The sequence below is a fragment of the Heloderma suspectum genome, chromosome 6 (genome assembly GCF_057233095.1).
Source record: "Heloderma suspectum isolate Gila_16-S chromosome 6, 16-S_ref, whole genome shotgun sequence".
In the NCBI taxonomy this organism is placed as follows: Eukaryota; Metazoa; Chordata; class Lepidosauria; order Squamata; family Helodermatidae; genus Heloderma; species Heloderma suspectum.
Window position 1 is genome coordinate 110,877,720 of NC_139463.1, and position 27,378 is coordinate 110,905,097.

The following is a 27,378-nucleotide window of genomic DNA, read 5'->3' on the forward strand; positions in this document are numbered from 1 at the left end:
TCCGGCTGAACATCAGGAAAAACTTCCTGACTGTAAGCGCAATACGACAATGGACCCAATTCCCTAGGGAGGTGGTGGGCTCTCCCACACTGGAGGCCTTCAAGACGAGGCTGGACAGCCATCTGTCAGGGATGCTCTGACTTGGATTCCTGCATTGAGCAGGGGGTTGGACTCGATGGCCTTGTAGGCCCCTTGGTACCCTACTATTCTATGATTCTATGAGTCCCCCACAGTTATAAAGTTGAAACGACTTCTTAAAACTCCTCTCTTTAGAGGGCTTTCCCTGAAGTCTGACCCAGCCAGCAATGGTTTGTAGCACACAGCAGAGCATGCTGTTTTTTTGCTGATTAATTTGCATCGTGTTGTTTTTATTATATTTATTGCTGGTTTTCATGCCATTTTATTTTATGTTCACAGCAGAGATACCTTTGTGCGGAGTGGTGTATACGTTTGAAAAAAAAGAAAAGAAAGAAAGAAATAAAGAAATGAATGAATAAATAAATAAAAAATCTCAAAATATATTATTTATTGAAAACATCGACGGTACTAAAAACAATTTCAAGGGCCAAGTTGAAAAGATGCATCTTGACGCCTTTTCTAAAAGCAGACAGAGTGGGGGTTCGGGGCGGGGAGGTCGCAGGGGTGATCGGCCAGACTCTCTTTCACATTTCTTCATTACTGCTCCTGCTGCTTGTGTTTTGCGGTGGTTGTGGTGGCAACAATGGTGATATTATGTACCTCAAGGGAGTGTTTGGGGAAAACAGGGCTGCCATTTCCACACCCACCCACCTACTGCAGATCTTCCCTCTGCCCAGCATCACCATTTCGTGGAAACTACTGTGGCATTCAGAGCTGTGTGAACGGGGCCTCTCCCTATTTCTTCACCCCAGTGGAGGCTTGTGGCTCTAATTTCAGTGTGGGACTGTAAATCCACTATGGGTTTCAGGCAGGAGTCTAAAGGAGCTCTCCAAGGTGCCGACCCCATTGTGTTCAGCACCTTGAATAGCTCATTTAGCAGTCTGACTGGTTCTGAGTAAAACCCAGGATGGATTCACAGCCCCACTGAAATCGGAGCCTCCAGCCTCCACTGGTTCATGGGCAGAGAAATTGGGAGGGCCATTTCACCAAATCCCTCCAGGGGAATGAGAAATTGTTCAAGAGTTTATTGTGGGAGAGGGGCTGTAGCACAGTTAGCAGAGGCTGTAGCACAGTTTTTTCTTTTTCCTGAAAATTTTTGTTTTGTTTTGTTGCTGCTGCAGCAGTTACATTGGCCACTTGGCCGCCATTTTGCATCCTTCATGATGCCCTGGACCTGGGGGGGGGGGATTTTGTGTTGGGGAGGGTAGCATGGCCACCACAAAAAATCTCAGCTAGCACTCTCTCTCTCTTTCTCTTTCTCTTTCTCTTTCTCTTTCTCTCTCTCTCTCCCCTCCCCCACTCCAGAAAATGTCTTCTGAATTGGGGGGGGGGGTCAGCTCTAGTATTAATTCCTTCTCCCTCTTTTTGTTTTCTCAAAAATCGTTTCGTTCAAGTACACTGATTAGTGAAATGTATTCACAAAGGTAAGGGCTAAGCTTGGTAGAACAGACTGGGAGTAAGACAGATGGGTGAATGTTGAAAGGTAAAGTATCTGTTTCATAAACCAAGGGAGCAATCCTATGGCCCCTAAGCAGCATCTGGGGGTCATAAGATTCTTTGAATTCCTGGATCTGATGTCGGAGACAGTGCTCCAACCTCAATCCAAAAATCCATGCTCCACCCCCTTCCCCTCCTGCTTGCAGCTGGTGTGGAAAGAACTGCACCAGTTGCTTCTCTGAAGTGGGAATTCAACCTCATACAGGGGGTAAAGTGGGCTTTCCAGTTGGTGGGGAGGAGAAGAGACTGGAGGAGAGGCCGGGTACAAGCTGTTCTGAGGCCTCTCTGGTCTCCTTCCCTCCCCCTCCAGAGCACCCCAGCTAGATGGGCAAAAAAGCCCATCTAGCAAAAATGCAGAGTAGGAGAAGTGGCAGAGGTGACAATCACCTTTGCCGCTCCTCCCGCTCTGCACTGGATGGTCGTAAGCCTCCAAGTCTCCCAAAACGTGGGAAGGGAGAGACCTAGTGGAGACGTTATTATTTTTTCAAAGATTTTCAATTGATTGGGAATGCTTCTTTTGTCAAAGTATTTATTTATTATTCTATTTAAAAAGTGAATGGTTGGTAGGCTCACAAGAGAAGAAGTTTATGTAAGGTCATCCATTTTCATGCCTCCCCTAAAATGGTAGGCACCCCAGAAAATCTATTTACTTAACTACATTACAATATCTAAGAAAGTCCATAAACATGAAGTCATTAGAATAAACTCGACAGAAACTGACATGCCCCCAAAGACTGGTTTCCCTCCTCCCCTTCCTGCTCTTCTAAGCTTCATATTTTGCCCCAAATGTGTGGCTTATGGGGAAAGCTAATATACAGGCTGAGTCATCCGGTGAATAAATCAAGAGATTATACTCTGGTTGCAAAGAAGCTGACTGGGTAGACAGCAATGAGTCAGGTAAGGTGATTATTTCAGCCCTCTGAAGAGGAGATCTGAAAACAAAATTGAAAATAACAACAGCAAAATCTTAGAGACCTTCCTGGATCATGACATAGGAGCAAAGATGAAACCCAAACAGATTTCCACATATGCTGAGCCATCTTGGATGGAATTTATGGGAACCCCAGTACTGGGAACCAGACGGACAAATATTGTCAACACGCAATAGAAAGTCATAAGAGAGAAACTATCATCTCTGTAATCTCAATGCCCTACCCCTGACTCTATTTGCATGCAGAAAATGGCAAGTTCTGGGGCTCCCCAGATCATGGCAATGGCCCCACCCCCTTTCCCCCAATCACCGATTGTTTGGCAGTTTCCTGGCTTTTCTGCCACCCCCCCAACCACCACACACCCTCAATTCTAAAAGGCTGAAATGCTTCTCCTAAGGCTTACTTACCAAGAACTAAAAAGAAGGTGCTCCTTAAGGTATCCTGGTTGTTCAGGGCATACTTGAGGAATCTGTGGCCTTCCAGATGTTGTTGGACTACAACTCCTATCACTCCTGACCGTTCTGTCTGGGACTGATGGGAGTTGGAGCCCCGCCTTCAACATCTGATTGGCCAGTTGTTCCCAACTCCTGGCTTTGGGCTCTGAAGATCCAGGCTAACACTGTGAATTAGCTCTGGGAGTGAGTAGGCGCCTACTGGAGATGAAACAATGCCAGGCTTGTATACTGCATATGAGCCACATCAAATAACAATCGACCCACTGCATTCTGAAACAACATTTTCCATACACTTGAAAGCCAAACTGAAATTCCCAGACACTGTAGTGTATGCTCCGGTAATCTACTCTACTAAATTGTTGGTGCCAGTCTCTGTCTCTCTGTCTGTCTCTGTGTGTGTGTGTGTTGGGATGGTGATGGTTATTTTCTACCTCAGCCACACAAATGTCTTGGGCAACACCTACTTCAATGTACTCATATTAAGGTGTGGGAGTAATGAAATCCTTGAATTCCTGATTCCTTCTGCAGGAAACCTCACTTACCTGTGGCTTAAGAAAGCCAGTGGGAGATAAAGAAGATGAGACCATTGATGGTGAAGAAAGACCCACCAATGGCCAACAACCGAACCCATCTGACACCTAAGTTGCAAGAAAGAAGAGAGTTGCTCATTAGATAGTATAACCAAAAGTTGCCGCATCCGTTTTCCCTTTACTGAGTAGGCCGAGCGTTCTTATTCAGAATCAGATAAGACGTGTAGATTCTGCCTTGGCCCACACAATGACCATTAATCATTTAACTGCAGACTCTTTCAGTGAGATCTGCCAATATTATCTTATCCCTGTGAGATAGGTTAACTTGAGAGATAGCCTTCTCTCTCCCTGCACCCGCTCACCCCAACCTTGCTTCAAAAGTCAGGCGGAGAGAGATCTTCAAGCGACTGTTGGCACCTGGCTGATGGGAAGAAAACATTTTCAAAGGAGGTTGTTAGAAGCCTTTCAGAGCTTACCTATTCCGTTGATGGAGACAGGTTGGCTCCTCTTAGAAAGTATGTATCTCCCAGAAAGGTGCAGTACATATGCACACCTGAAAAGCCCCATATGTTTGGCTTCCATGATGGTCATGTTATACATGTGGACACTGCCATGGGAAGCTGGAGCTGCGGCACTCAGTCTGTCACCATAGTACTGGAATTCCCAGACTTCTTTCACTTCAGGTGGAGCTGCACACTCAAGACTGACGGAGTCTCCCAGGTCATACTCGTGGAGGTGGGGATTCAACGTGAGAGAGGGAGCTGCAGGGGCCTCTGGGAAAGATAAAATGTTCCACATCAGAATTTCTTAATGCAATGCAGAGGCAGCAGCCAGTTTCACTCCTCAACCTTGAAGTATGTGTGTGGGGGGATTTGAAAGAGTGGATAGAGTTACATATCCATTTTTAGGCTAAGTGAAAGAAGGCCCCATTTCACTATGGCAAGCTGGATTCCTTCAGAATATATCTCTATTAGAGTACGCCATATCCTAATTCGGTGCTTTTCTACACAAAGCATTTGTTGTATGCTATCATTCCCTACTCATGGTTGTTTATGAGTTCTTTGGACAACGTCATGACCCTCCAGTTTTGCTTCTGTGCTTAACCAGCACTGTCTGTGAGGGGTTTTTTTAAAGCAGGGAAAATGTGGTGTTGAATTGTGAACACGAAAGAAAGCATGATTTCCTCTTGTGTATTTGTGCTATTCCACTATACCACAGTGCCACCTAGAGGTTATGTAGTGGAAAAGCAGAAAAGGAAACACTCCTTGTGTAGTAGTGATCAGATCTCAATTCTGCAACAAAACCGAAAGAAGATGCAGAGGATTGATAGCCTTGTATAGAAAAGCCATCAGATATGTATTCTACTAACTCTCCTGACACCCCAGTCCCGCCCATCAACTGTGCTGGTTACAACCACAGCAGCCACTTATGCATTGCCAAAAAAGAGGGTGAATGAGGAGGACACTGGTTTGTGTAAGTTTTGCATAGACTAATTTATATGTGTAGATTCAAATTTAGGAACAATCACTATAATTTTAAAAAGGAATACAGCACATCTTACAAATTACAATAGTGGTCCCACTTAGTCAGCTGTCAAGGGGCTGGATCCAGGATCTTCCTTCTGCAAGAAGAAGGGCTCCATCCCTGGAAGGTCCCTCCACACAATCTTTGGGGATCCCCCCCCACAACCCCCCCCCCTTCAGCAGTGACTCCTGATGCTCTGTGTAGCATTTTCAGGTGGATGGAGGGACTTCTGTGGGAAGAAGGGGGAAGGGAGGCCTACTTCTATCAGTGTGGTTGATGCAGCGTAAATCCAGGTGCTAAGATGATGGGTTACTTCAGGGCCTCTTCACCTCTCAGCTGGACAGGGCAGCCTTTCCAAAGGAGGATGGTCCTCTGGAAGCCCTTCAAAATAGAGGACCATCCTATGTAAAAGAGGACACATAGCCACCCTGGTTCAGCTTTTTTGCAGAGACCATCCAGTTATGTGGATACCTATGTTGGCAGAGCATGTCATCAACTCATAGTCTACCAGCAGCAGTCTCATCAGGAAGGAAGACCCTGGAACTCAGACTCCGTAATCAACTACCGGGAACCAGAAGATGCCACAGATCAACAGGAGGGGCTGCTCTTGTGAGTCGGCAACTTTGCTAGCAGCCAGTCCTCAAGTCCCCCTGTAGCTCCTTTTTCCTCTTCTCTCTGAAGGGAAGAGCCTGGAATCTGGACTGCATCACTAACTGCCAAGAGCCAGTACAAGCTTCCTCCTTCCCAATCCCAGCCACACACACACACCTCTCTAATTACATTGTGCCTTTGAATGGAATTGAATGACCACTTATCAGGGTTTCTGCAATAGTGGATTTCCTGCATCAGCAGGAGGTTGGACTAGATGACCTTGGAGAACCTTTCTAACTCAATGACTATGGTTTCAATTGTAAGGGGCTTTGGCTGACCGTAATGGCGTTCTTGGCAGGAAAGTAGTGAATGAGTAGAATAGTCTTCCCCAACATGGTGCCCTCCAGAAATTTTGGACTACAACTCCCATTAGCCCCAGCCAGCATGGCCAATAGTCAGGGTTGATGGAAGTTGTAGGGAGAGAATGGTAAAGCACCAAGGTTAGAAGGAAATGAAATGCAAGTGCAGGTGGTGACAAGAACGCTAAAGCTTAAATATATGTAAAATCACTGCAGTGACCATTCATAGAGCCGTGCTGATGATAGCTCAAACAACACTGGTAAGCTAAACCAAACTTGTAGTGGGATAAAAACCTGTTATCTCAATTCAGGCCACAGGTGATAGAACCGAACATCATGATAATTTCAATGTGCCTATCCTGTCACATGTGCATGCAGCAGCATGGTGACTTCTCCCATGGTTTCCCATTCCATATACACATATGCAAGGCCGGCATCAAGAGTAGGCATGGTCGGGCATCTGCCGAGGGCCCAAACCCCAGCAGGGGCCCACTGATGAGAACCCTCTGGAGTAGCTCCTGCTGTTCACTTGCCTTGCTCACCTGCCCTTTGCTGTGGCCCAGCGGCCCAGGCAACTGTGCTAAAAAGGAGAAGCTGCAGGAGAAGACTGCTGACTTGCTCACTGGCACCCCGGCTGTCAAGCAAGCAAGCAGTAGCAATGATGAGAAAGAGAAGCAGGTGACAATGGTGGTGAGAAGATGGACTCACTGGAGGAGGCCCATTGAGGTAGGGGTCTTGTCCAAGGGCCCTGAAAACCCGGAGGTGACACTGCACATATAGCAAAATACGTACATGCTGAATTATGCCTAGAACTCCTCCGGTTTCCTATAGTCATGGTACATAACTATACACGTTTACTTGGGAGTAAGTCCTCTGGCTTTGCTCCTAGGTAAGTGCTCATAGGACTGAGGTTTAAGGTGATTGTTGTTCATAGCCAAATTTATCTTTTGTGAAGCAGCTGTAAGGGATTGCTATTTCCAGATAGACAGACAGACAGACACACACACACACACACACACACACACACACACAAACACACACCTATATCTATGAGCACACATACAAACAATATGTTTTTTCTGAACTTTATGATTGGTAATTATATTATTTTAGTGCATACTGGGTTGGATCATATGAATTCGTATTTAGAGTAGACCCATTGAAATCAATCAGAATTAATTTAGTCATGAGTAACTTACGTTCCAGTGATTTCAATGACACTATTCTAGGTATGACTTAGGGCACACTTCTCTGCATGTTTAGAGTGCATAGAAAGTCCTGCAACTCCCAGCATACCCCAGCCAGTCCAGGGCACGCTAAGCGTTGTAGGACTTTTTTTTCTGTCTAAACGTGCATAGGATTGCACCTTAAATCTGTATGCATCCAATGAAAGGGATTTGACATTTGACTCCTGAAAAGGAACAGCCAAAAAAACACAAAACACCCCATCATGGCTGCATACACTGGGCTTTGCTCCCATCTAGTGGTCAGAATTTGTCTCCCCATCTTTGCAGAAACTTTAGTTTCTTTTAAAACAGAAAGCTAACTAGTTACTGCAATTAATGGCTAAAAATGAAAGTCGTGTCTGGCCAGTTGTTACTTTTTGGTGTGGCTGGGGAATTTTCTTCAATCCAAATGCATTAAAAGCCAGGCGTTTCTCTTCTCTGCTCACACGTAACACAGCCTTGAAAATAAATGCAAAAGTAATTTATGAACCTCTATCCTTTATGGACAGCATTAAATGTGCTGGAACATATGTGTGTAACAAAAACCCAGGTCATGCGTAGATCTTCATTATGATAGCTGCAACATCAAGGGGCGAGAGTGGTGAGTGTGAAGGGGGGCATTACAAAATCGAACCTGCCAGGCCAGATTCTTATATCACCTCGATTGCCATGCTTTTAACACAGGACCCTTAAAATAAAAACCTGTTTCTTTTCCCAGTACCAGATCTCTAAGCAACACCAGGCAGCTGGGCCTTGCCATCATTTTAATTTCCCACAATGTCGCTACATAAGTTCTATCCAGGGCATTGTGGGAAATTAAAATTGAAGTTAAACTCTAGCCACTTGGTTTTGTTTCACAGGATCATAGAATATTAGGGTTGGAAGGGGCCTGCCTACAAGACCATCGAGTCCAACCCCCTGCTCAATGCAGAAATCTAAGTCAAAGCATCCCCAACAGATGGCTGTCCAGCTTCATGTTGAATGCTTCCAGGGTTGGAGAGCCCACCACCTCCCTAAGTCACTGGTTCCACTGCCGTATTGCTCTAACAGTCAGGACGTTTTTCCTGATGTTCAGCCGGAATCTGGCTTCCTGTCACTTGAGCACATTATTCCGTGTCCTGCACTCTAGGATGATTGAGAAGAGATCTGGCCTTCCTCTCTGTGGCAACCTTTCAAGTCCTTGAAGAGCGCTATCATATCTCCCCTCAGTCTTCTATTCTCAAGGCTAAACATGCCCAGTTCTTTCAGTCTCTCCTCCTAGGGCTTTGTTTCCAGTCCCCTGACCATCTTTGTTGCTCTCCTCTGAACCCTCTCCAGTTTGTCTGCATCCTTCTTCAAGTGTGGTGCCCAGAACTGGACACAGTACTCCAGATGGAGTAGAGGGGAACTAGTACTTCCTGGGATTTGGAAGCTATGCTTCTATTAATGCAGCCCCAAATAGCATTTGCCTTTTTTGCAGCCACATCACATTTTGGCTCATGTTTGGAGAACTGGTGGGGCAGTTAGGCAATTTTAAATGATGAACCTAACGGTCTTATGGGAGGGGGGCTTTAGACATCCATGTACAGCACTGGTGTCAAGGGTAGGCATGGCTGGGCAGGGGCCCGCTGACAAGAGCCCCCTGGAGTTGTTCCTCATCTTCACCATTGCATCCTGCTTGTTCACTTGCCTTCTTGGTCAGCGGCTCTCTGCCTGTCAAGCAAGCAAGCAAGCAGTAACAGTAATGGGACAGAGGATGAGGTGCAACAGCAGCTGGTGACAATGGCAGCGAGAAGGTAGACTCACTTGTCTCATCCACAGACCCTCAAAACCTTGAGCTGGCCATCCATGTATATTACTTCAGTCGTGAAGCACACAGCTCACATTTCTCTACACCCCCTGCCCCCAGTGCTTCTACATTCCTGATATGTTGAGCGGGGGGCGGGGGGACCTGTTTGCCAGCCCTGATAGAAAAGAAAAACCCCACGAGAATGTGTAGTGTTGCACTTTAAACTTGCTTAAAGCGTAGCACGGCCATGACCACAGGAATACAATGGAGTTTGCTTCTGCTGCTGGGATGCCAAATGCATTTCTGTGGGAACAAGCTTCATGTGGTTATAGAAAAGGATCATTTCTTTTTGAAGTAAAAAAAACAAAACAACACATGAGCATCTGTACATGTTATGTACATGCCTGGCTGGCCACCCCCAATCCGGAAATATCTTTAAAAATAAAGAAAGGATACTCTGGCAAGCAGCGTCAGGCCCAGTGAGCACTGGCACACCCATGCTGACCCAGGGGTTGACGGCAGGCCGGTTTGCCATGGCACCCATCACCCGTTGTTTCCTGGGTGGTGATTCCCCCCACCCCACCCCGGCCTGCAAGGTCCTGGACTTTAGCACTGAGTTCCAGCCGTAACAGCACCAGTGCTGCCAGGTAAGCCCAGTAAGGCCCCTCAGTGAAAAAGGTTTTTCCTTGGGCCTCCTCAAACCTGAAACTGAACCTATTTACAGTTTCTACTGTCAGTTATCGGGGAAAGGAAATGAAGTCATGCAACTGTGTGTGTTAAAATCTAATCACAAGACTACTTCTGCACTGCCAGTTGCTCTCGTCAATTCATGTGACTTCTTGAGGAAACACAGACAACCCGGGGTTAGATTCAGATTGAATCAGGCTTGGCGCAGTTCCATTGAAATCAATGAGCCTTAAGTCCTGGATTCAACTTCAGAACTGTTTCGCTCACACTACATTCCAAAGTGTGTATTACATTAAATACACACTTTAAACCAAATCATTCTTAAACTGGCTGCTTTTATTCTGAAGGAAAAGCAGCTGCACGGAGGCCCAAACAGCATCTACCGGGGTGAATTCGATGGAATATAATGGGTTGTTTACTGCATCATAGAATCATAGGGTTGGAAGGGGCCTACAAGACCATCGAGTCCAACCCCCTGCTCCATGCAGGAAGCCTGATTCTCAGGTGGTCTCCCATCCAAGTACTAACCAGGGCTTGGATGGGAGACCGCCTGGGAATCAGGCTTCCTGCATGGAGCAGGGGGTTGGACTCGATGGTCTTGTAGGCCCCTTCTAACCCTATGATTCTGTGATTCTATCAGTGACCTTGTTTCTGGTTCTTGCTGTTGAGTTAGTTGTTTTATGGAGGCCAGTTGCATTTTGATGGATAATGGCTGTTTTAATTTTTCTTCCAGCTCCAATCTCCCAGAGAAGTGACGGCATGAGCACCTCACATGCACCTGCCATATATATTTTGCTCCAACCAATGCCATCTCTCATAAGAACATACGGGCCCTGCTGGATCAGACCAAGGGTCCATCTAGACCACATTCTGTTCACACAGTGGCCAACTAGCTGCCCACAGGAAACCCACAAGAAGGGTATCGGTATAGCAGTACCTTCCTGTCCATGTTCCCCAGCAACTGGTGGTCATGGGCATACTGCCTCAGATACTGGAGGGAGCATATCATCATCAGGACTAGTAGCCACTGACTGCCTTATCCTCCATGAATTTGTCCGACCCCCCTTTTAAAGCCATCCAAATTGGTGGCCATCACTAATCCTGTGGTAGTGAATTCCATAGTTTACCTCTGTGCTGTGTGAAGAAGCCCTTGCTTTTATCTGTCCTGAATCTCCCACCAACCAGCTTCATGGGATGACCCCGTTGGATTCTAGTATTATGAAAGAGGAAGAAAAATGTCTCCCTATCCACTTTCTCCACACCACCCATAATTTTGTGCAGCTCTAGCATGTCTCCTGTTACATGCCTTTTTTCTAAGCTAAACAATCCCAGACCTGGTAACCTTCCCTTGATCATTTTAGTTGCCCTCTTCTGCACTTTTTCAGACTCCACAATATCCTTTATTAGGAGAAGTAACCAGAACTGTACCTAGTATTCTAACTGTGGTCACACCATAGATTTATATAAGGGAAGTATGATCCTGACACTTTTATTTTCGATCCTTTCCTAATTATGCCTAACATGGGCTTTGCCTTGTTTTCACTGCAGCCGCACACTAGGTCTCAAGTGGTTCCTGGCCTCTTGCAAGACTTCTTGGACTTCCTGCAGGCCATCACTACTGACCATAGATCATGCTGGCTGAGGCTGATGGGTGTTGGAGTCCAACATCATCTGGATGGGTGCAGGCTCCCCACTCCTGCTGTAGGTGGGGGCATATCCCTGCCAGAGTCGCCATGGCAACAGGGCAGCAGCTCTCCCTGTCACTCACTCATGGCTCTGGAATAATATCGTGCAGGGCCTTAATGGGGCCTCACATGCCCAGCTTTGGGTGTTTTATTTCTCCCTCACTCCACCAGCACCCCAAGATGGCAGGCAGACAGAATGGGGAAACAGCGTACAATCCCAGACAGTGTGAAATGACAGGCTGCATAATACTACATGTTGCCTTAAGGCCAAACCGTATGCTGCATTTAGGGACCCACTTTGAAAAGCATGCTGAGAACTGGCCAGCGGAAGCTGGTCGCTTCGATGTCAGTGGGGCAGTGAATCTGCTCTGAGTTTCAGTTAGAACCAGGCAGAACTTTAAAGGCGCTTCCCAGGTTGCTTCCACACCTTGGAGAGCTCCTTCGGAGCTCTGACTCGTTCTGACTGAAACCCAGCGAGGATTCACCGCCCCTCTGACGTCGGAGCCGCCAGCCTCCGCTGGAACTGGCTGCTCTCTTTCTTCAGGAAATGCAACTGCACCCACCCCCTCCAATATGGATTGAGACCACTGCCTGGAGACGGGAGGCCTAACTCTTTCCCAAGTCTCATTTTCCTGGTGGAAACAGAGCCCCGATGCTACTCTTGGCAGCAAAATGCACATTTGCAAGAAGCTCATTCTACAGCTTTGGCACCACAAAGAATAGTAACAATTGTTAAAAAGCCTTGTTCCTCTTTGCATTTGAAAAGTAAAAGGGACTTTGAGCAGGGCCCCTGCCTGCTGATATCTAGCAAGTGGTAGTGGGGGGGGAAGGGTGGTTGTCCAGAGAGACCATCGCAGAGGCTTCTGTCTGCTGGCATGGGCCACCAACTTCCTAGGAGACAGAAACCTACCATTCACATGTAGGGAGATGGTGTTGCTTTGCGCAGATGTGTCTTTCTTCATCCAGTAATCGCAGCTGTACTTCCCAGTGTTCCTCATCTGAGCCTTAAAAGTCAGCTTGCCCTTTTGAAAAGGATCAGCGGCCGTTTTGAAGATCTGCTGCCCATCCTGATTGAATCTGTATCCGTCCACTGTCCCATTTTGAAAAGCTGAGCATGTGAGCGTCACCCTCTCCCCTTCGAAATATTCATGATTCCCGGTCTCAACGGTGAGTTTGGGGGGATGTAGAGCTCCTGGAATAAAAGCAGAGGGGGCGAGATGGTAGGCAAGAGAGGGGGTGGAGGGAGAACACCAGGGAGAACGAGGTCTCACTTCCACATTCAAAACCCACCCAGAGATCTGGAAGTCTAGTACATGTTCTTGGGAAACCAGAGCTGCTCCACACATCGCACAGAAATGAGACTTGTTTGTGCCACAGGACCATACCACTGCAAACTTCATGTGGGGAAGCTCATATTTTGCAACATGATTTTGCAGTACTGGAGACCTCCCTGAATGTAGTAAGCTAGCATATCAAGGAGAAAGTGATGCTAAACAGTTTCCCCTAACCAAATTATACTGAGGCACAGCTAATTAACTGTACACTGTGTCCTTAAGTACAACCCAGCCTCCACTCCCCCACCCCATCCCTCTCTTTACTCAGACTATGGGCTTCTCTACATGAGGCTTTTATCTTATGCTCGTGATTGGTCACTCACAGAAGTTTATGGGTCATCCTTTACATGATGTCGGCCACCTCCAGGGCCTCTCCTGTCCTTTCTGACCAATATTGCATCTTTTCCATTAATGAAAAAAATGTGGCATTTAAATCAAGGAAGCATGTTATTGGGCGTGTAAGTGTGCAATTGCACTATACCACAGTACTGTCTAGTGGCTGTTTAATGAAACATAGAATTTGCAGACAAAGGAAATTCCCCCCTCCTCCGAAAAAGCTAGGGGAAGCATGTGAAAAGAAGCTGATCTTGAACCCGCAAAGAATCTGGAAGCAGAAGTCCTGGTAAAGTTGTGGGATAAAAGTATGGTGTAGAGAAGCTCTAAGAGGAAACCTGCTGCAGGCCTGTGTTAGGAGCCCTACCGGAGCCCTATATAGAACCCTGTAAATCAGCCTTCTCCAATCTTGTGCCCTCCAGATGTTTTGGACTTCAGCTCCCATCAGGCCCAGCCAGACTGGCCAATGGCCAGGAATTCTGGGAGCTGTAGTCCAAAAATATATGGAGGAAAGCAGACTGGGAAAGTCTGCTGTAATAAATATTTTTAACTCCTAAGTGGAGCTTCAATTCAATAGCCAAGTTTCTACGGACAACCCACTGAAGTTTTGCTTTTTGTGTTTTACCTGAAGGGAGTTTAAAAAAGAAGTTCACCCTAACCGAGAAGAGGCCATTCAAAGTATTAGCCCCAGCTTCAATCCAAAGTAGCACAGTCCAGAATCCAGTTACCTTAGTCTACAACCTCATTCTGCATAATGGGTAGAAACTGGCTATTGTTCCTGCTCCCTGACAGGTCTGGTGGGTCACCAGGAACATGACAGACTAGAAACTAATTTGAGGAGGGATGAGGGGAGGCAAATGCTAAGCAGATTTCTCCAGGTTGAATTTGGTTGTAGACATTTGAATTCAACCTCATTTTCTTTTTCACAATTGGATAATTCATTTTTGGAGGGACTTTAGAATAACAGCAGCACTAAATCATGCTATCTAAGTGGCAAACATTACATTTTTATTGCCTTAAAACTAGGGCTGTGCACGGACACCCTGATCTGCTTCGGATGCTGCTTTGGATCATCTGAAGTGACCCCCATCCACCTCAGACCAATTTCCACCCCCCCACCAATCCAACTCGGATCTGAATCCGAAGACTTGCATGGAAAAACACAAATGGTCATAACTTTTTCAGTTTTTAGGATACAGGCATGGAATTTGGGGAGCTCTTCACCCCGCTGGAGAGGAGGCAACTTGCTAAATTTCAGACAGTTTGGCCCAGTGGGTTTTGTGCTAGGTGGAGTAAAAATCTGATGTTTTCCACAGAAACTCTCAAAGCGAAGAGCCGTAACTTCTCCCTGTTTCCACACATGCATGTGACACCTTGGCCTCTCCCAGCCCCCCTCAAGGGCATTGTACACCCCAAAGTCCAGGCAGTTTGGCCCACCAGCTTGTGTGCTACGCACAGGTGACATTTGAGTTTTTCCAGGAAAACTCCCAAAGCAAAGAGCTGCAACTTCTGTTTTGATGATGTGTGAAACCTGAGCCCCTCCCAGCACCCCTCAAGGGCATCCCACTTGCCAAATTCAAGGCACTTTGGCCCACTGGCTTGTGTGCAAGGCGCAGGTGAAATCTGAGTTTTTCCAGGAAAACTCCCGAAGCCAAGAGTCGTAACTTCTCCATTTCCACGCATGTGCATGACAGCTGGGCCCCTCCCAGCCCCCCTCCAGCACATCTCTCCCCGAAAGCCCAGGCAGTTTGGCCCAGTGGCTCGTGTGCTAGGTGCAGGTGAAATTTCAGTGTTACATGGAACTCAAAGCAAACTCAGACAGGATCGTGTGTTGAAGAAGGGGTCACTATGCCCAATAGTGTAAGTTTCTCTGAAGTACAGAGCAAGCTTATTCTGAAGAATCGCCGCCTCAGCCTCTCTATGGCTGCATATACACGTTACCTGTCAGGCAGGCTGGAAGAAATTTCTGTGTTCTGTTGTTTATTCTAGCACACACAGAATGAGTATTGAGATTTCTACGTTTGGGGTTTTCTTTTCTTGGCCAGACCACTTCTTTCCAAACTCAAACAGGTTGCCGTGTAAAACCTGGTTCTCGGGACCAGAAGGAACAGAGAATGCTGCAAGTGCATATTAATTATCCAGTTTATGCAGATGGTCATCTCTGCTGACCTCAGGCTCTCGGTGGTCTTGCGACAGAGGCAGGAAGACACAGCAACTCTGCCAGCCAGGACCTGTGGTGGTTCTACCGCCCCTACATGACAATGAGTGCTTCTGTTGGGAAGATCTGCCATGGGAGCGGACATGGACCACCGGAATAGTTACAGTGGCCGGCAGAGGTGGGCAGAGGGAGGCTGGCAGAGGCAGGTGGGCTAGCAGAGCCTGGTGGAGGCAGGCAGGCTGGTGGAGCCTGGGGCAGGCAGGCTGGCTGGTGGAGCATGGGGCAGGCAGGAGGGCTGGTGGAGCCTGGCAGAGGTGGCAGGCTGGTGGGGCCTGGAGGAGGCAGGCTGGCTGGCGGAGCCTGGAGGAGGCAGGCTGGCTGGCGGAGCCTGGAAGAAGCAGGCAGGCTGGCGGAGCCTGGAGGAGGCAGGCTGGCTGGCTGGCGGAGCCTGGAGGAGGCAGGCTGGCTGACGGAGCCTGGAAGAAGCAGGCAGGCTGGCGGAGCCTGGCAGAGGTGGGCAGGCTGGTGGAGCCTGGAGGAGGCAGGCTGGCTGGCGGAGCCTGGGACAAGCAGGCGGGCTGGTGGAGCCTGGCAGAGGTGGGCAGGCTGGTGGAGCCTGGAGGAGGCAGGCTGGCTGGTGGAGCCTGGGGCAGGCAGGAGGGCTGGTGGAGCCTGGCAGAGGTGGGCAGGCTGGTGGGGCCTGGTGGAGGCAGGTGGGCTGGCAGAGCCTGGGGCAAGCAAGCTGGCAGAGCCTGGAGGAGGCAGGCAAGTGGGAAGAGCCTGGGGCTGGCAGGTTGGCTGGCAGATTCTGGGGCAGACAGGCAGGGGAGGGAATGGGTTGGTTCCATGGTGATGGGAGGGCAACTAGGTTGTGGAACAACAACCTAGCATGCACACACACATGGACACAAACACACAAGGGGTAAAGAAAAGCAGAACTACCTAAGCAAATGATGGGTGTCTTTAATTTATTGTTTTATATTTCATGTTCTTTTATGGAAGGCAGGGTAACTAAGAAATACAGGGCAACAGCGCAGGCAATTAGATAACAGCCAAATTACCCCCCCCCCATTTAAAAACCTTCTTTAATTTTTGGTTTGGGAGGATCAACACAGAGAAGACACAGAGATGGTTCACTTCAACATGGGGGGGGGGAGACAAACATTACACACATAGGCTGCTATAATATGCCTTTCTTTAAGGATTTAGAAAGAAAGAAAGAAAGAAAGAAAGAAAGAAAGAAAGAAAGAAAGAAAAGAAAAGAAAGAACTAAATGCTTGAATATGACGTAAAAGGTGTGGGGGAGGGACATGCCCAGAAGTCAATGTTTGTTTTTAGAAATCAAAACAAGACTGGGTTTGTAAAAATCTAAAAGAGACAGAGTTGGCTGAGAAAATGACAAGGAAATAGAACAGAGAAAGCAGAAGTAAGGGTTGATGTTACACAACAAACACAGTCCAAAATCAAGATAAACAAACACAGGAATGGCAGGGGAGGGGGAGCGTAGCAGCAACTGGCAAGGAAAAGCTATGTTAGTTTGAAAAAATATGGACAGGAGAGATGAAGCTAATCAAATACAAATAACAAATGAGTTGGAGGTACAAAGATATAGGAGAAAGTGGCTGGAAGAGGTGCTGCAAAAGACACCGTCCCAATGGGGATGGGCGATCAAGGAGCGAGGGAAGGGAACGGTCCCAGTAAAGCTGTTTCCTTTTAATTTAAATTCTGAGGAAAGCCTAATGGCGATCAGAATTGAATAAATTGGACGAACAACTCCTGGGAATGCACGCACGCACACGCACACACCAACCATCATTGACCCACACCATCCCTCTCTCCCAAAGACATAGCTAGCGCAATGACCAAACGCAGCCTTTCGACGAGGTATATATACCCCCTTCCTCCAGCGCTCTCTCTGATTGGAGACTGCTAGCGTCAGTTCTGGCTGAGGGTTCCTATTTGCCAAAGCACGCTCCCTCCTCCTCCTGCACTCGCCTCCCTACCTCCCCCCGCCTTCCAGCGTCCGCTTGCCTTCCGCCTCCCTCCCTCCCTCCTTCCTCCCTCCCTCCCTCCTTCTTCCTCATGCCCCTCCACATGAGCATGGAGAAGTTGATACATTTTGGAGACAGCCTGCCTGGACTGCTGAGGCATTCAGTAGAGCTCCAAATATACGAGGCAGAGGAGGCGCGGTGCTTCACCCCGGGGCGCCTCAGTACTGCTCTGAACCACGAGGCACCATCACGAGGCTTTTGCTCCGAAACTGCCCGCTTCGCCTAGTTATTCGGGCTTTGTAACGAGGTGGTGCACAGCCCTGCTTAAAACCCATCGCCAAGACAGAAAGAAGCCAATGTCTCAAAGGATTTTTTCTAAAGGAACAATTGAAAAGTTTGAAATTTAAATTTTCATCCATACATTACCCCAGCTGGACAAATCCAGAAAGCAGTGCCAGCCTCCTGCATATTACATTTTGTAATATGCACTAAATTACAAGTTTTGTACTTCTGCCAGTGTTCAGCAAGCATGCTTTTGGTAAGTTAGCTTTAAAATGCAAGCCCAATGCATCTCTCACCCATCCCTAATCTCGGATCCACTGGATCTAAAGCCCCCCCTCTCTCCTGAAAGCCCCCTGGATGAGACCTCTCATCTATCTCAGCCTGGAGCTGATGCAGGTATTTTTCCTTCCCTTTGGTTTCAATGGAAGGTAGAGAAAAAACCCAAAATGAACCAATGGGAGAAAAGGGGTGAAAATGTCCTTGTGAGCCAGCAGGGCTTTGGATGCAGTGGTGACTCCACCATGGATCTTTTTCCCACACTCTGGTACACTGGATTGCTCTGTGAATTGGGAATTAAACTCAGACATCCTTAGTCCACATCTGCCCACTATGTTACATTAGCCTTCCTAGCTGGGTTTGAAGTCCATGCTCTGTCTCTCCATGGTATCCACCTTAGCTCCAAATGAGAATTCTGTCCTTTTCTTAAGCCTGCCTAACTCAGGGGTGTTGAACCTCGGCCCACCTGCGGTTCCAGACTGGCCGTCTGGGGTTCCCCAAATGGCCATGCCATTCCCTGGCCCCACCCCCATTCACTCAATTGCCAATTTCCAGCTTTTCTGCTGGTTCCTTCCCCCCATCTTCTAAATGTTTGAAATTTATTTCTTTATTGCATTTATATGCCACCTTTTCCCTCCTTAAGGAACCCAAGGCAGAATACATAATCCTCCTCCTCTCCATTTTACCCTCTCAACCCTCTCAACATTTTACCATTTCATTTTACCGATTTTACCCTCTCAACAACGCTGTGAGGTAGGTCGGGCTGAGAGTCTGTGACTGGCCCAAAGTCACCCAGAGAACTTCCATGGCCGAGTGGGGCCTAGAACCCGGATCTCATGACTCCCAGTCCAACACTCTAGCCCCTACACCACACTGGCTCTCTTTAGCTTTAAGCTAAAACATGCTGTATTTTTGGCCCTGCCTTTGGTCCCACCCTCCTTGCCTAGTTCAGCCCCATCCACCACTGGAATGTGCCCTCCGAGAGCTTCTCCAAAACTGAGTTCAGGGCTGAAAGGAGTTCAACACCCCTGGTGTAGAGGAACTGAGAGGAAGAAGAGCTAAGGTTAGGTAACGGAGCAAAACTCCTTTCGTTCATATGTAATATGTACTGATACGTAAACTTTACAGTTCAAAATGAGGGAGAGGGCCTTCTCAGTGGTGGCCCCGCCATCTGTGGAACATGCTCCCTGATACAGACTGCCTGGCATGAGCATTATTATCTTCTAGGTGTCAGGTTAAGACCTATCTCTTTTCCCAGGCATTTGGCAGCACATGATGAGTTTTAATTGGTCCTGGATGTATCTTTAGTTATGACTGTTAATTTAGTTAGTTTACTTAGTTCAATGTTGTTTTTAGTTACATGTTGTTTGTGTGCTTTTACGTGCTTTTTTGTAAAAGGCTTTCAAGCTTTTTATATTGTATTTAATGTTTTAACTTCTGTGAACGGGCCAGAAAGCTTCGGCTATGGGGCGGTATAAAAATGCAACAAATAAATAAATAAATAAATATAAACAAAGTCGCATTCTGCCGGATGCACCTTACTAATGGAGCTTTGTTACCTATTGCTTTTAAAAACAACCCATATCTATCATCTATCTATCTATCTATCTATCTATCTATCTATCTATCTATCTATCATCTATCTATCTATCTATCTATCTATCATCTATCTATCTATCAATCATCTATCTATCTATCTATCTATCATCTATCTATCTATCTATCTATCTATCAATCATCTATCTATCTATCTATCTATCATCTATCTATCTATCTATCATCTATCTATCTATCTATCTATCTATCATCTATCTATCTATCATCTATCTGTCTATCTATCTATCTATCTATCATCTATCTATCATCTATCTATCTATCTATCTATCTATCTATCATCTATCTATCTATCAATCAATCATCTATCTATCAATCATCTATCTATCTATCAATCTATCTATCATCTATCTATCTATCATCTATCTGTCTATCTATCTTTCTATCTATCTATCAATCATCTATCTATCTATCTATCTATCTATCATCTATCTATCTATCATCTATCTATCTATCTATCTATCATCTATCTATCATCTATCTATCTATCAATCATCTATCTATCAATCATCTATCTATCTATCTATCTATCATCTATCTATCTATCATCTATCTGTCTGTCTATCTATCTATCATCTATCTATCTATCTATCTATCATCTATCTATCATCTATCTATCAATCATCTATCTATCAATCATCTATCTATCAATCATCTATCTATCTATCTATCTATCATCTATCTATCATCTATCTATCATCTATCTATCTATCATCTATCTATCTATCTATCTATCTATCATCTATCTATCATCTATCTATCTATCAATCATCTATCTATCAATCATCTATCTATCTATCTATCTATCATCTATCTATCTATCATCTATCTGTCTGTCTATCTATCTATCATCTATCTATCTATCTATCTATCTATCATCTATCTATCATCTATCTATCAATCATCTATCTATCAATCATCTATCTATCAATCATCTATCTATCTATCTATCATCTATCTATCATCTATCTGTCTGTCTGTCTATCTATCTATCATCTATCTATCTATCTATCTATCTATCATCTATCTATCATCTATCTATCTATCAATCATCTATCTATCTATCATCTATCTATCATCTATCTATCTATCTATCTATCTATCATCTATCTATCATCTATCTATCTATCAATCATCTATCTATCAATCATCTATCTATCTATCTATCTATCTATCATCTATCTGTCTATCTATCTATCTATCTATCTATCAATCATCTATCTATCATCTATCTATCTATCTATCTATCTATCATCTATCATCTATCTATCTATCTATCTATCTATCTATCTATCAATCTATCATCTATCTATCTATCTATCAATCATCTATCTATCAATCATCTATCTATCTATCTATCTATCATCTATCTATCTATCATCTATCTGTCTATCATCTATCTGTCTGTCTATCTATCTATCTATCTATCTATCTATCATCTATCCATCTATCTATTCTGGTGTCATTGTCAGAGACCTCTTTTCATCTGGAATAAGATCAGACTCTCTGTACATGGGCAAGAGGGAATGTTTCTCTCCCTAGAGCATGCTTCCAGCCCAACCCAGCTGAGTGCAGGATCTGTGATTCATCACAACTGCAGAGCAATTTAGGAAACCCTACGCCACCATCTCAATCAACAGAGGAGCTGAATCACAGGATTTGTCACTGGCGGATTTACCTAGCAATGGGTGAGAAATTCATTTCAGTTTGTTTTATTTACCAAAAGAATTTACCAAAATTTACAAAGTTCTCCATATTTGGAACCAAAAAACCTTCCAATTAAGAACAAAACAAACAAAACAAACAAATGTGAGAGAAACTGAAATGGATAGAATCATCCATCCAGGCAGAGGTCTTTGAGTACTTTGCTCTTAAAAGTTTGGGTTTGAATCCCTGTGTATTCAGCCATGTTAGTGCTGAATTAGGGTTGCCACCTCTTTTATCGTGCAGGCTGCTCATCTGTAACAGCTGTATGGCAGGGAGGTACATCGTGGTCTTCTCCATGCTGGGAATAGCTGTACCACTTGAATTTGGCCAGTGCAAATGGGTGAGAATGCTGGGGTTTGATGAAAATTTACCAAAATTCACAAAGTTTGCATTCAGGAGAGAAAGAACTTGAGATTTTAAAAATTCAAATGGGGGAGAAAGTGGATCTGATAGACTTGGCCTTCCCTACATTTACCACATCACCATGCCATTGAAACACAGTGGGGTGAAATGACTCCAAGATTCAATGGAAGCCACACTCATAGAATGGGCAGAGTTCATATGACAGACTTTCCAAATCAACTTTAGCTAGGGATCAGGTGGAAATGGGATCAAATAGGAGAGGAACAACTGCTTTGCATGTAGAAGGTCCTAGGCTCAATCCTAGGCAGCTCCAGTTTAAAAGGCTCAGGTAGCATCTGATGGGAAAGACCCCTAGCTGAGGCCCTGGAGAACAGCTGCCAGTCAAAGTAGACAAGACCAGGTCAGAGGGACAAATAGTCTGACCTCGTATAAAGCAGCTCCCCATGTATGTAAATGTGGATCTCATAGCACAGTGGCTTTCAAACTAAATTCCGAGCATCTACACCTCTAAATCAGCCATCCCTGACCTAGTGACCTCCAAATATTTTGGACTTCGGTTCCCATCCGCCCCAGCCAGCATGGCTAATGTTCAGAAATGCTGGGAGTTATAGTCCACAGCATATGGTGGGCACCAGCTTGAGGAAGGTTCCTCTATGTGGTTAAACTTTAAAAAAGATGAGAGTCCTCCTCTACAGATCCCAGCCTTGTCCAAATTTAGTTTAAAAACCTGGGAAGAAGTTGGAACATTACCTGCAGATGATGCTGGGATGATGTTGGGTGCTGCCGCTTCCAGCAAAACTGGAAGAGAGAGAAAGAAATGGGAGGAGGAATAAATCTCTTAACTAGTGCTGCAAGCTTTAGGTGACCGAGGCTGCAATCCTATATCCACTTACCTGGGAGTAAGCCCCACTTCCATGGGACTTACTTCTGAGTAGACATGGATAGGATTGCATCATTAGTTCCCATCCAGACAGACAGCTCCTAACCCTACCATTCCAATTGCATTGTGCATCTATTGTCTTTCCCTCCTTAATGGAGTTTTTGGTGGCAAGAAAATAGACAGAAGAAGCCAGAGGAAAACACAGGAGGGCTACAAATGAGAGATGGTCATGCCTGCACCCCCTGTAAAATCTCGTGTTTGAGGCAGTGTGATTGCACAATACAAGATTCATCTGGAAGCCTCCTTAATCTGTTGGGTATTTATGTGTTACATTTATCTTAAGGCAGCGTATGTAGGGTTCCCAGTTACCCTCCCATCCAGTCATAGGAACATAGGAAGCATACTGAATTAGACTATTGGTCCGTCTAGCTCAGCACTGACCAAAAGCAGACCTGCCACTTAACTTTAGTAAGGTTGTGTCATCCTCTGGCTTTAGATCATGATCTGGGTAATGAACTAATCTAAGATTAGTCAGTGATCTCTGTCAATGATTTTAAGGTGGCCAGATATCAACAAGAAATTGCTGAAGTACAATTCCACAAGAGTAGGGATGGACAGGCATCTCCCTGTCCGGGTTCTCTGGGTGCCCACCAAGCCCCTGCCCCACTCATGTGTCCCTAGAACTGCCCCCGAGCCCCCCCACTCGCCGAGTCACCCACAGTCACCCCAGGCCTATCCAACAACCTCTGCAATCACCATTTTGTGAAAAAAAGGTTATTGCAAAAATGTGCGTATTTGAACTTACAGAAAATGGGGCTGTAAATAGCTGATCTATGTAAAATTACAGGCATAAATGGGCCATTTACGCCTCTAATCGTATGTGTATCGGCCATTTATGGCCCCATTTTATCTAAGATAAAATATGCACATTTTTGCAATAGCCATCTTCCTTCACAAAATGGTGACCACAGACCTCGCCAGATGGGCCTGGGGTAAGTGTGGGCAGCTCAAGGAGCATGGGGGGAGCTTGAGTGGGGCAAGGGGCTCGGTGGGTGCATCTCAGGGCAGTGGTCGGGGGGGGGGAGTCTGCCAGACTCCTGCACCAGATTGGACACCTGCATCATCCCTACTCAAGACATTCAACTCGGTCTCCTGTGGTTTGAATAAGGACAAACGTGTTCTCGTTTTAAAAATCACACTTCACATGTTAATCACCTCACCGTGGCAATGCTCTCTGTGTTATCAGCCAACAACATTTTGTGAACGGCAACTGTTAAAGTAATTATCACTGTTTGTACATTTTGCATTTCAATTCCCTCTGGCAATGCTATTTACATCCCCCCTCCCAGAATATGTATATAAATCTGCCAATTTTAAGTCTCCATCCATCTGATGAAGTGGACAGTGTCCATTAAAGATTATGCCATAATAAATGTATTAGCTTTTTAGTTGCCACAGGACTCTTTGTTGTTTTTGCTGCAACAGACTAACCCTGCTGTCTTTCTGGGAATCCAAGAAGGGCATGATCCCCCCTCCCCAAAATCAGGAGCAGCTGTAGTACTCTGTTAGAACGTAAGAACATAAGAGCATAAGAAGAGCTATGCTGGATCAGACCAAAGGTCCATCTAGTCCAGCATTCTGTTCATAGAGACCAACCAACTGTTAACTGGGAACCCACAAGCAGGACACAACAGAGACAAGAGCACCATCTAGTCTGGTGCTCTTGTTTGTATTCGGAGACAAAAGCACCAGACTAGATGGACCAATCACCAAGGCAATTTTTATTTTTGCTCTCTTAAATTGCTCTTGTAAAAAGAGATCCCCAGCATTAAAATTTGGCAAGATGAAGCATTCATTCATTCATTCATGTATGTATGTATGTATGTATGTATTACATTTCTATACCACCTCCTAGCCAAAGCTCTCTGGGCGGTTTACAAAAGTTAAAACATTAAAATACAATATACAAAGTTGAAAAGCCATTTGCATAAAAGCGCACAGACAATATACACAAACAGCATATAATTAAAAACGACTTGGAACTAAAAAGAGTTTAACAAAAAATCCAACAATAAAAACAACACCGTTTGAAAACAGCACAGCTTAAAAACAGTATACGAGAGTCAGTAAAAGGTACAGGAGTTCCAAAAAGGGAAGGCCTGCTGGAATAACAGAGTATTTAATTCCTGCTTAAAGACCTTCAAAGGAGTTAGCAGGCACATTTCAACCGGCAGGTCATTCCACAACTGAAAGATGGCAAAGGAAAAGGTCCTCTTGCGTGTGGCTGCCAGTCTCACATTAGGCAGCCGCAGCAGAGAGCCCTCCGAAGGCCTTAGGTGGTGGACTGGGACGTAGGGGAGAAGGTGTTCCCTAAGGTACCTTGGACCTAGATCATGTAAGGCTTTAAAGGTAAGAATCAGCACTTTATATTTTGCTCAGAAACAAATTGGTAGCAAATGTCAAGATTTTAAAACTGGTGTAATACGGTCTCCACGAGGTGCCACAGAGAGCAACCTGGCTGCCATGTTTTGTACCAGTTGAAGTTTCCGAACTAAATATACAGGCAGCCCCAAGTATAGTGCATTACAGAAATCAAGCCTAGAGGTTACCAGCACATGCACCACCATTACCAGGTCCACATATGCCAGGAGTGGGATTAGCTGGCGTATCAGCCAAAGCTGATAACAGGCACTTCTCACCGTTGCCTCCACCTGGGGTGCCAGGAGCAACGTTGGGTCAAGCAGCACCCCCAAGCTATGAACTTGCTCCTTCAGGGGGAGTGCAACCCCATCCAGAACTGGATGACAGACCTCAATGCCTGAATAAGGAAGGACCCTTCATGATGAGCACCTCTGTCTTGCCTGGATTCAAATTCAGCTTGTTCTTCCTCATCCAGCCCATTACTGGCTTCAGGCAGTCATTCAGAGGAGTCATACCTTCCTTGGATAACAAGGAGAAATAAATTTGGCTGTCATCAGCATACCAATAACACCCAGCCCCAAATCTCCTGATGATCTATCCTAGCAGTTTCATGTATGTATGTATGTATTTACTACATTTCTATACTTTCCAATAGCCAAAGCTCTCTGGGCGGTTTACAAAGATTAATGTAGATATTAAACAGCATCAGGGATAGGATGGAGCCCTGAGGGACTCTACATAAAAGTTCCTTTTTCGAGGAACAACTATCCCCGAGCGACACCATCTGGAACCATCCTGAGAGAAAGGAGCGGAACCACTGCAGAGCAGTGCCCCCAACCCCCAACTCCCTCAAGCGACTCAGAAGGATACCATGGTCAATGGTATTGAATGACACTGAGAGGTCCAAGGGAATAAACAGGGATGTACTCTCCCTGGCAATTCCCAGGTGAGGATGATCCACCAAGGCAACCATGGCAGTCTCCTGAGCTGAAGCTGGTTTGAAAGGGATCCAGGTCATCAGTTTATTACATTTCTATACTACTCCATAGCCAAAGCTCTCTGGCCGGTCCACAAAAATCAAAACCTCAAGGTGCAGCATAAAACAACATAAAATATGCAAGCTTAAAACTACAAAATAAAAATACAGCCAGAATAAAATCTAGCAGCAATGCAGAGATTCAAAATACAGATGTAAAATAGCAGAGCTAAAAGACTAGGATGCTAAAATGCTGGGAAAATAAAAAGGTCTTCACCTGGCACCAAAAGGAGTACAATGTGGGCACCAGATGAACCTCTCTAGGGAGCTTATTCCACAGCCAGGGTGCCACAGAAGAAAAGGCCCTCTTCCTGGTACCCACCCGCCTCACTTCCTTTGGCAGGGGCTCCCGGAGAAGGACCCCTGAAGATGATCTTAGAGCCCAGGCAGGTACATTTGGGAGGAGATGATCCTTCAGATAACCTGGCCTGGCCACAAGAAGTTTATTAAGAATGAGATGAAATCAGTGATTAAAACCCAGTGGAAAGGGGAGAGGGAGAATGTAGAAAAAGCTGGAGAAATATAATAGGGATTTTGAAGAAGTAGCAACATACCTATCATGGAAACCAGAAGCATAACACCCATGCTGAGACAGATGGGATTGCTCTACACAGTTCCCCAGGAACTGTCCTTCAATGTTTCTAGTCTTGAAGTCAGACTTCTTCTCCAAGGTAGAGCTGGCTGAGAGTGGTCAGGAAAGCACAAATTTGCATTGTCACACTGCTGGGAAATGTTATCTGTCATAGGAAGACACCCATGAGTCCAACAGACCTTGGTGCTTGAAACAGAAAATGGAAACGTGCCAGCAGGATGGGAAGAGTCAGCAGTTATTTTGTGTTGCTAAACCACAATTCCTGTTTTGTTGTTATGCTCAGCACATAATCCCTCCCCCATCACACACAGCTAGTAAATAAACTAGAAGATTAGGTTTTGCTGGGTGCAGAGGAGGAGCACTTTTGTTCTACGTATATACCGCCTGAAGGTTCATGGCGCATTAGAATGCGGGATGAGATCAAGATTCACCTAATGCAGTAATTTGCCTCACATGAGGAGCCAGGTGGTTGGTGTAATGGATAAGAGTGCTGGTTTTAGCCTGGAGTCCCACTGCTCGATGCAGGACATTTAGAACTAGAGCATCCCCAACAGACTCCATTCGAAGACCTCCTGCAGGAGAGAGCCAACTAGGGCTCATCAGAGAGTGGTTCCTAGCTTTCTCAGCCGTACTCTCAGGGTTGTGAAAGTGGGAGGCAATTTCTTTTTTCCTGGAGAAATCCTAAAGAAAGGAGGGTGCATTTTTATTAAGCAGCAAAGCATACAAAAGTGAAGGAGGTGCTAGCTAAGGATGGTCTTGGAATGTCAAAATCTTGAACGTTTATATCAGATGCCTGGGGGCTGGGCTGGCTGAGGATGGGAAATGTGCTCAGTATATGCCCTGAAGTAACTTCCTCTGTTTCCATCAGGTCATACACACACACGCACGTACGCGCACACATACTGAGTAAGTGTTAAGCGTTCTCCTTTCTTTCACACTTCTGGATAAATCTTGGGTGGGGATTCCTCTTTCCTGCTTCCCTTGTCCACTGCTTCAAAC

General features: G+C 45.6%; 1 protein-coding gene across 2 annotated transcripts; it reads right to left on the bottom strand.

The window, feature by feature from the left end:
• Positions 1–72: 72 nt before the first annotated feature.
• On the bottom strand, positions 73–26,455 carry LOC146342509 (Fc receptor-like protein 5). Of its 2 annotated transcripts, XM_084806200.1 has the most exons (6): positions 26,342–26,455; positions 22,201–22,248; positions 12,303–12,584; positions 4,029–4,325; positions 3,565–3,660; positions 73–2,567 (listed from the first exon to the last, which is right to left on the bottom strand). In XM_084806200.1, the coding sequence occupies exons 1-5, from the start codon at positions 26,370–26,372 to the stop codon at positions 3,572–3,574; spliced, it is 747 nt and encodes a 248-aa protein (XP_084662326.1). In that variant the 5' UTR covers positions 26,373–26,455; the 3' UTR covers positions 73–2,567; positions 3,565–3,571. The 2 variants fall into 2 exon arrangements, with proteins under 2 accessions (XP_084662326.1, XP_084662328.1); XM_084806202.1 differs by lacking the exon at positions 22,201–22,248.
• Positions 26,456–27,378: the final 923 nt, after the last annotated feature.